The sequence below is a fragment of the Salvia hispanica genome, chromosome 1 (assembly GCF_023119035.1).
Source record: "Salvia hispanica cultivar TCC Black 2014 chromosome 1, UniMelb_Shisp_WGS_1.0, whole genome shotgun sequence".
NCBI classification, from domain to species: Eukaryota; Viridiplantae; Streptophyta; class Magnoliopsida; order Lamiales; family Lamiaceae; genus Salvia; species Salvia hispanica.
In genome coordinates this window covers 104,014-114,267 of record NC_062965.1, presented here as the reverse complement: position 1 = coordinate 114,267, position 10,254 = coordinate 104,014, and the positions used below count along the sequence as shown (strand labels likewise).

The following is a 10,254-nucleotide window of genomic DNA, read 5'->3' as shown; positions in this document are numbered from 1 at the left end:
AAATCATAATTATCTAAATTTTATTATAAATTAAGCCATAAAGAGCGAGCACGCTCTCATGGGTAGTAGTATTTTGTTTTATTTTATTTTATACATGCATATTATCTTCACCTTTTCAGATGGATAATTTAGTTAAATCAGAATAAGTTTTTAAAAATTTATTTGTATAAATGACTAGAATCCGAAACTGTAAATTCTGGACTGCATTCCCATAAAAGCCAAAGGATTTTTTCTGGAAGCATAACTTAAAGCTCATCCTGCAATCAAGAAAATGATGACAATAAGCTTTCATAAAGAAACTGTGTGTCTCTGTGTGTGTGTGTGTGATGTGTGTGTGTGTGTGAGAGAGAGAGAGCTGACATGGTAGTCATCCAAGTAATCATCAGGATCATGCTGCAAGAAAATGATTCAAAGTAATACTTAATAAGTTGTAATTACAAACTAGTTCATTAAATCAATCAACAACAAAGATCAATAATGAAGCTATGTGATTTGTTAGTCACAGAAACGAGCGAAGGCGACAGAGCAACGTACCCTTCTACGTCGTCGATGATCCTTGTCTTCCTCTTTTGTTCTTTTAGCGTCCTGCACAGACAGTTATCACAAGAATAAGGGTCAATTTGTAGAAGGTGTTGTGATTGCATCGTTCGAAAAGTTGTGCGGAAACTTACTACCTCTTCATTTGCTACTCTCACTTTTTCTGCCTCGTCAAACGCCTCCCTTTCAATCTGAGGTATTTAAGCCGAACAACATCATACTAGCAATCAAGACAACAGCGTGCAAGATTCGACAATCTAAAAGCGTTCTTACCTCCTTGTTTGCCAGTATCTCGTTAACAACTTCTTTTGCATACTGTGGTTCATCACATACCAATATGTTATCAAACACTGAACCAGCCTTCACCTGCAACGAGATTGTGTGAGAGTACGGTGTGATGTGTGTGAATATATTCTGCAAGTGCAATGAATCCTCAACAGAAGGCTCTTTGAACATATGTCTAAGACACTTATTTGCACCTACATATTGCATGATAAAGATGTGAATATACTAATGAGATATCCTATTCTTCATATATACACAAACTAAAAAAAAAAATCTGATAGTATTAAGTAAAGTCAGTAGCATTATACCTGCCAAACTTCAATACCAACATATTTTATTGGTTTTAACACATAAAGGTCGGGGTCATCTTCAAATTCTGCAGCAAGAAATCAAGAAGATTAGAAGTGCACTTGATTGTTTTGTAGATATTTCCACTCAAGATCTGTAAATAACAACGAGTAGAAAGAGCTGTGGCAGCATCCAGCTTGCGAAATTTTCTTGTATAGTTGAGGCCTACCAGGGTTGTCAATCCAAGGAATTTTCCACTTCCCTTTGTAGTTCGGATTCTTGATTTTCTGAAGCAACATGTAAAGAAAGTTTAGAATCTAAATTCTTAAAATTAATAAGTAACATTGGTTGTGAAGTAAGTCAGATAGTACCTTTGGCTTCCAAGGGCCTTTATAAGCTGGGTTGGGTACTTTTTTCGGTCTCCATATTCCATCCTCATCTTCATCCCAGTCAGCAGGCTACCAACCAAAGACATTAGACTTAGCAGTTAATACCAATCTGATCTTACAAGAGAGTATTAGAGGGACACACTGTTGTAGAAATGCTACAAGGTACGACAATCGATACTAGCAATGTATTTGGACTTAAGCTATCATAATAAAAGTTGGTAATCATTGTCAATAGAACTATTTAACGCTCAACAAACCTTTCTAGCTTTTGGATCAGGTATTTCAGCCGGTATAGAATCATAACCCTGCAAATGTCAAAATGCTTCATGAATTTGGGAATACAAAGGCCTAGCTGGAGGATATTGGATACAACATACCTCTGGTTTAACACCATCAGGGTCGTCAATATATTCTCTATCGTCCCAATCTGCTGGCTGCAAAAACCAGAGCATAGCGATTGAGTTTAGGGTGCTCCCTTAGGGCACTATTGCTCTGTCAGAAACCAGAAGTATGTGCATAAAACTGAATAGAGATGGGTATCTTTTGGTACCTTTTTTGCACGGACGTGTTTAATTTTGCGAGGTGGCAGGATATCCCAGTCATCATACATGCTTCCAGACTCTCTTTCACGATTATCAACTAAGACACTGTATGTTGCATCAGGTCTCAAGATGAATGTGTAAAAATGAGTCAATTTGTCAGTTTCACATTGTAAATCCTTTTTAATTGGATAATTCTGCCCCTGATACGAAAGTATGACATGAAGCTTCTTGGTCTGAGGGCCGCAAATATCGGGTCCAAACATCAAGCTGCACATGGATAGCGGCAACCACAAGGATTAATAGGTAGCCGATGATATCAGCACTAAGTTAAAATAAAAGGATAGAATAGGCACATGTAGAGAGGGTAAACAAGAAAATGAGCATGGAAGAATTAGTAAATTCTGGCTTAAGTTTTCATTCCAAAATATCCACTTCCAATGACCATGCTGTATACAATAAATTACACACATGAGAAACACAAAAATAAATGCCAAACTAATATGTATATGCTAAAATAAGACTGCAAACACAGACGCATGACTCTGTGACTATTACATATTCGTAGAGCCACATTCGCAATAAATCATCAAAAAATAAGAAACAGTCAATAAGGATAACAGACCTGTATGGAGTGTCACCGCCAAATTTCTTCTGGTTGACATAGCCAGAGAGAAGCTTAATGTAACCGCCGCCACATTCAATGTCTTGCTCGAACTTTATGGAGTACTGGAACACAAGGGTTCTGTTTTTATTGCTAAACTCCGGTATCTTCGCAGAAATGGCATAGTGTTTTGCATCCTTATACGTTTGGATACCTGCTCGAGATAGCTATATCATATCAGATAGAGCTACAAGTCTCATAGTAAACATAAAAGAATAAATGCCACACAAAATACTAGAACAGAAGTGTTCACACGAACTAATGGCCACTACCAAAGCTGCTCTCTCAACAGCGCCTCTTTTCATATCAAGTCACACAGTTTCTCGATGGCAAAGCAAGGACTTTAAGTTAGCCTCATAGTGTTGTTATCATCACATGGAACCGATGTTCACTTCAAGGGAGATGCAAAAATATGTATAACGTTCAACACGTGTTGGTAGTATAAGTTTTCCCCAGTTAGTTGTGCCAACCTCATCTTTCGACACTAGCTACCTCGTCTTCTTTGCTATAAACAAGGACTATATGCATTGTGAACGCGCTTCTTCTTTTTTGTTTCTTAGTCACTACATAATACAATGATATACTTACCATTGTGCATTTATTCTGCCTCACAAAAAGATCCAAACATAACTAATAGATACTCTCTAATTAATCTACCAAACACCCAAACAAGCACACACACAAACAAACTATACCTCTATCATCTGGATCAGAGTTCCATTTCCCAGCCGTGTGCTTGAATGTACCCGCTTTTCCTTCACTCCTTTTCCAGTCAGACAGCACCCACCTACTTTTCCACTCATCTTCAAATCATCAAACACCAACGTCAAAACAAATTGGAAAAAAAATTCACACAATTTCAACGTGGTTATGTATTCATGACTTATACACAGTGGAAAAAATGCTTAATCCTAGTTCATCGGCGATATAAACCTAATAGCAATATGCAGCATCAATTCATAAAAACTATAGTTAAATTCTACCGCTAAGATGAAAAATCACATGATTTTGTTCCGATTCAATAAATTTTTGTGGACGACGGACAAATTTAGAGAGCAAAAATCATTGCTAGCTTACCTTCAAAACGCTCTTCGAAAAATATCTCCGATGCAGCGAAGTCGATAGCAATCTGGAAAGTTAACAACAGCAGAAGAAACTGATTCATACGAATTTCCATATTTAATCACCAATAATTTCGGAGCACTGTCATCAAATCTAGCCTCAATTTGGCAATGTTTGTTTGTGAAGTGTTAACTGCAGTTTTAAATTATTGGAGTGAAGTCAACTCATGAGTATACTGTATTTTGCATAGTCAGTTGACTTTAGACAAAATTTATTCATATTCTAACTTAAGAGCATCCGCAATGCTAAATAGGCCAAAATGCATAGGCTAGCCGATTCTCTCCCGCGTCTTACGTCAAGAAACACCAAAAAAACCACCTTGCAATCACGTCGATTTAGGCCGGCCATAGCCCGTACGCAATAAAAATAATTCAAAATATACTACATTTACGGAATTAAAATTGCGATATACGGAAATAAATTTACGACACATATACGGGAAAAATAATCCATTTCACTAAAAAAAAGTACAAAGATTTAAAAAAAAAAAGTACATGATTTTTTGCAAAAAAAAATGGGCTTCAACAAACGAGCCCCGCCACTCTCTACTCCTCATCGCCGTCGCCATCGTCGTCGCCGCCGCCCCGCTGCTGCCGCCCGTGGTATCTGAGCCCACGTCGGAACCCCCAGCCGTGACCTCGCCATCTCTAGATCAGCGCGGACGCTCTCGAGCATCTCGTGCAGAAACCTCTTCTCCACGGGGTCAGTGGCGTTCTTCCACTCGCGGAAGATCTGTAACATCTGAGCCTGCGTTTGGTTACGCGAGTGGAGAACGTACTCGAGTGGGGCGGGTGGGACGACGGAGGATTGGACCTCGCGGGGCGATAGGAGAGGATCCGCCCGTCGCCGCCCGCGCCCGCTTCTCGTCCAAGCCGGGCGGGGGCGACCGGTAAATGAAGGAGTGGGTGGAAACTCCTCGGCGCATCCCGGGGAGGTCGTGGGATCCGCCGCTGCTACCGCCGTAGTCGCCGCTATAGTTAAGTCGGCTGCTTCTTCGGCCACCCGGCGTGCGCACCCCGCCGGGGAACTTCTCGAGTCCTTCAACAACAAGAAGCACTCCCGAGAAGGTGAACTCCTTATAACTCCCCTCCAAGGGGAGCCCGACTCTAAGGCTATCCTCCGGGGCGTCGTCCTCGGTCTGCCCACTTTTGAGCCGGCGGGCTGCGATGACTCGCCGACCGCCTTGCCCTTCGCCTTGCCCTTCGCCTTCCCCTCGTCTTCTTCTTCCGGCGCGGCCGGCGGCGTGGCGTGAACGGGAGTATCCAAATCACCGAGATCGATCCCCATATCATGCAATGACAGAAGGTCATCGCCAGAGAACTGCATCTCCACCGGGTGGGCTGGACTCGTTGTTGTGATCCATCGTCGCTCGGAGATGCTCTTGAATAGAAAGTTAGACAGAGAGAAAACTCGTTAAAACAAGTGGTGCAAATGAAAATGGAATGAAAATCGCGTTTATATATGATTTAAAAAAAAATCGAAAAATAGCCGCTCGCCGGTCGCTGGCCGATCGGGCCTCCACAATGGCGGCTAGCCGATCGGCCAGCGCTTCGGCGAGCGACGAGCGATCGGCGAGCCCACGCCGATCCGCTCGCTGATTTGCCGCTCGCCTGCTGCAATGGTTCGGCTAGCCGATCGGCTAGCGCGAAGAATCGGCTAGCCGGTCGCTAGCCGACCATTGGAGATGCTCTAATAATAGCCTCGAAATTATAGTTAATTGCACAATGGTCATACCAATTAAAAGTAATCTTGAATCTTTAATACAAATAAGTAGATAATCAAATAAATTGTGTTTCTAGCTCAATATCCTAAAAATATAGTCTTAAAAATTGAAGTGTGAAATGGCCTTTTATTATAAAAATACTTTGATTTGGTTTTGTATAAAATTGTAGTGTGAAATGGTTTTCAAATTTGGAAAGACATTAAAATAGTATTTTGTTTGATTTTGTAAAATGAAGTTTTATGAAAAACGGTCCATAACAAATGATATCGCCGAAGTAGCCAGTTTTTTTACGGTTCTGTCAAAAAACTAACTGTCAATGCTAATTGCACAATAGCATGACCGTTAGTTTTTTTTATGGAATTTTAAAAAAGGACCACTCCGACAAGGATTTCATTTGTTATGGACATGTTTTTTTTTATAAAAAAAGTGATGTTTTGGACCAAATTCGTATCTTGCGTTTAGGACCAAAATGACTTTTACTCAATAAAAATTACTCCCTCCGTCTCTGAAAAATTTGTCACCTATTTCTTTTTTCGTCCGTCCATAAAAATTTGTCACCTTTCACTTTTACCATTTTTGGTAGTGGACCTCATATTCCATTAACTCATTCTCACTCACATTTTATTATAAAACTAATATATAAAAGTAGGGTCCACATGCCATCAACTTTTTCAACCCACTTTTTATTACATTTCTTAAAACTCGTGCCCGGTCAAATGGTGACAAATTATGAGGGACGGAGGGAGTACATAATTGAAATCTTAAAATTATATTTTGTTAAATGATAAAATACATATAATCTTAAAATTGAAATGGTAAAATAAGCCAACAATAGAATTTTAGTGGAAAAGTAACCACTAATTTGTTGTCAAATCTTGACCAAATGTGCTAAACTCTTGCTTTTTTTTTTGGCTAAACTCTTGCTTAACCGCAAAAGGAACACGTTTGAGGTCTTGCGGCATGTGAACCATCTTCACGAAGGTCGACATACTACGTCATGTTTTAGAGTCAGCCATTGGCCGTGAAGAATATTATTGGTGTTTTACCATATAAAACATCGCTGAAGACATCGAAGTGGTTGAGCATGTTGATGTCATTGTTTGATCTAGGGACCTCAAAATTCAACTAAATCCATAAAAGGTAGTTGACCTCTAGCACAATCGTGTAATATACATAATCATGTCAATCTTAAATATCACAAAAAACGTTCTAAGTTAGACAATGTCATTAGTAATGAACTAATTAAAAACATGCTAAGGAAATATGGTTTCAAAATAATGAGACTTATTAAAACTGTAGAAACACATACCGGTGAAATAAACTCATTTCAAAGTTGAGTGTATTTGAAATAATGAGAATTATTAAAACTGTAGAAACACATACCGGTGAAATAAACTCGTTTCAAAGTTGAGTGTTTTTACCCCTTCATTTTGTTGTACTATTTCTTAGTACACACTGATCATCTTTAAAACTGATGCACGGGGCATAGTTGAACATTCTCTCTCCATATATTGTGGCATGTAAAACAATTTACCGACAGGAAAAATATACCAAGTTGGATCAAGCTTGAGTATGGGAGGATTGTACCTCATTTGGAAAGGCCTAAAACCATTCTCGATTAACATGATAGGTCGAGAGAAATGCTCGACAACTTGAGTATGTGGCTCCTTTCCTCTACCCAAAAGAATATGTCATCATTACTTTTACCTTGTTGGCGGGTGCCATTTTTCTTGAAGTCTATGCACTTATTAGAATTTCTCTTTTCTGATAGAATGATGATTCTCTTGGAGCGATGCTTGACAAAGAAGCCGCATTTAAAGTAGTCCATATTTTTATAAAAAATACACAGTTTTATCGTGCGCGTGGGGCCGACAAAGAAGAGATGGTCTAATTCAGTGGGACAGTGCAACCTCTTTAAACACCGTCTTCATTACATGACGATGTCTAGTAAAGTCAAGTGGACTCATCAGTTTATCGACAAGTGCTTCATTTGGAAGAGTGAGCCCGTGGATGTTGATTTAAAAGAATTGATTTTTAGTAAGATGATAAGAGAAAATGCTAAGAAAAAGATTGGGTGCATAAGAACTGGATCGACCAGAGGTTGAGAGAAACAAATACTTTCAACGAGATGATGTGGAATTAGACGAGAGCATTCTCTTGTGGCACATGGCTATGCTATTTAAATGAGAAAATCGGTCAATTAGAGCTTTAAGCGAATAATTTAATACCGAAAATAATAAATATTTGCCATAATTATAAGAAAAGTACCATCGAAGTTAAGTATTGGAATTGAAATATGATGGGAGTTAAGGAGGATTTGTTTTAATAAAGATCCGAAAATCATAAGTTTAGTCATTGACCGATTTAATATACATACTACTATCACTTATTATATGTTGTAAATATGAATTAAGTTGTGGTCAAATTAGCTAAAGAAAATTAAATTAATGTTGTGTGTGTGTGTTACAAATTTACAAAATTTAATAATTTATTAAAATAAAATAAATAATGTATTGATTTAATCATAGAAATGAGGTAAAAAAATGATAAGTAGTAGTGCTAGTTTATATTTTAATAGCATTACATGTTGCATTCTCTCTCACAACATACAAAACGCATTATTTAACTCACTCTCTCACAGCCTTATCCACTCACAAATCTCTCACAGCCTTCTACACGCAACAGAACAGAACAGAACACAACCCTTGTCCGTAAACAGAACAGAACACAACCCTTATCCGTAGGATAGCTACACTAGAAATGGAAGCGCTGGTGCCAGTGCCAGTGGAAGAGGAACTCTATTTAGCTGCAAAGATGGACGATGCGTCAAAGTTCGAAGCCCTATTTCGACAATATCCGTTTGTTGTTGAACAAGCTGCGTATGCTAGATCAAGTAACTTGTTGCACATTGCAACAAATGAGGGAAAAGAACAGATCGTGGGTCAATTGATGCAAAATGTCCCACGACTTGCTAGAGCCGTCGACGACAAACGATCGACGCCACTCCACATTGCGGCAGCGACAGGGGACGTCGAGATTGTCAGATGGCTATTTTCTATAGCCCCCAAGATGATTTGGCGGCTAGACGACCACGGTATGAACCCGGTTCATGTCGTAGCCGCCAACGGCCGTGTCGACATCCTCCGCCTTTTGCTAGAGCGTGACCCCTCTCCCGGGATGGAGTTGCTGGAGGGTCGCCGGAGTGTGCTCTCGTTGTGCGTGAGCATCGGCACTTAACAACGTTGGCTTATCTGGTGGTAAAGTTTCCGGATTTTCTTCATACGAAGGACGCCGATGGTAAAACGATCATGAGCTTGGCGTTGGAGTACAAGCATCCTGAGGTAATTAGCTACCCAATTTATTTATTTATTGCTGTGTTTAGTCTTAAGCCCTTACCTATTTTTTTGGGGGGGTTTTTTCTATTTAAATATTTTTTGAAATTCTCGAAATTTGTCTTAAGCCCTTTCTCAGTGAGTTGCGTTGAATATTTAAAATTTGATTTATGTGCTATTCCACTTCTATATAGTTAAATGGTAGTAACATTTTAGTGTAGTTACTTTTTTCTGTAAAATATGCATGTATTATTAGTTGTCTAATTTTTATTTGTCGTGTTTGAAAATTTTCCGCATTTGATTACTATTATCAGATCATAGCACATCTGACTAGAAATGGTGCATACAATCCCATCACTACGATGATCCAAAATGTATCCGGAATGTCCCCCGTTGTGTTGACTTTGATTGCTCAGATGGTGCAAGCGGCGAGCCTCAGCCCCCGGGCGGCTTTTGGCAGGACACCACGAAATCACACGAAGCCGGAAAGGCGGTGGTAGCATCGACTCACCCCACACTCTACAAGCTGCTCTATCATTCTAATAACATTGACATTGCTTCGTGTCTCCCGGCAATCCTTCTCTTCATCATCGGTGCGACGAAGACGTCAACCATCTTCTCGGCGGCTGTATTGCTTTGGACCATTGCGGCGATAGGAGCTGTTTTGCTTGGCTAAGGAACAACAATGATCATCTCAAGTCTTGTCGAAATTCAATCTGAGCAAGTGATTGCAATTGCAGGGTTGGTCGTGCTTTTCTTGGCAGTTATTCTTATCGATGTTGTAAGGAGTAAGTACATGAAGTGGAAGAGGCAGAATCTGCAGAGTGAAGATCGTTCGTTCATTGATCGAGTCTTTCGCCGTTTTTATCGGCTTCATCTTTAGTTCATTGATCTAAAGATGAACTAAAGAGATAAGTTGAACTAAAGAAAAGGAAACGAAAATGGATCGGCGAAAGAAGAAATGTCGAAGGGAAAGGTTTGGAAAATAAATGTTATCTAGGTAGCATGCTCAGCACTTAAATAACCTAGTTCTCTTATGTGCTTTAATGTGATTAATATGTGACATATTGTCTTGATAAATTATTATTAAGTATGTGATAAAAGACTTATGGATTACATATGAAAATAAGATTAGTTGTTGAATAATTTGGTACGAGCTATGAAAAGAGGAGAATGTGATTGTGACTTTAAATATGACATGATAAGTGTGTAAATGAGTTTTTAAAGTGAATATGATAAATTATATATGTTGATGAGTTGAATATGTCTGACCTGTCAGTGATGATGTCTGTCTGTATGTGATATGTTTGATCTGTCTATGTTGATGTGTTACGTTTGAAACTGTCGGAAATAAAGTATACTTGACTGTGTTTAC

General features: G+C 39.2%; 2 protein-coding genes across 2 annotated transcripts; one reads left to right on the top strand and one right to left on the bottom strand.

Moving 5' to 3' along the window:
- Nucleotides 1-3,948, bottom strand: LOC125205030 (calreticulin-3). Its single transcript, XM_048103832.1, has 14 exons — nucleotides 3,780-3,948; nucleotides 3,398-3,505; nucleotides 2,664-2,856; nucleotides 2,050-2,308; nucleotides 1,877-1,933; nucleotides 1,757-1,804; nucleotides 1,482-1,568; nucleotides 1,340-1,397; nucleotides 1,131-1,198; nucleotides 811-903; nucleotides 675-728; nucleotides 535-585; nucleotides 361-393; nucleotides 1-257 (listed from the first exon to the last, which is right to left on the bottom strand). Exons 1-14 carry the CDS (start codon nucleotides 3,877-3,879, stop codon nucleotides 246-248), a joined length of 1,221 nt encoding a protein of 406 aa, XP_047959789.1. The 5' UTR covers nucleotides 3,880-3,948; the 3' UTR covers nucleotides 1-245.
- Nucleotides 3,949-8,307: 4,359 nt separating this feature from the next.
- On the top strand, nucleotides 8,308-9,379 carry LOC125204655 (ankyrin repeat-containing protein BDA1-like). The gene is made up of 3 exons (XM_048103364.1): nucleotides 8,308-8,766; nucleotides 8,811-8,888; nucleotides 9,194-9,379. Exons 1-3 carry the CDS (start codon nucleotides 8,308-8,310, stop codon nucleotides 9,377-9,379), a joined length of 723 nt encoding a protein of 240 aa, XP_047959321.1.
- The last annotated feature ends 875 nt before the right edge of the window (nucleotides 9,380-10,254 follow it).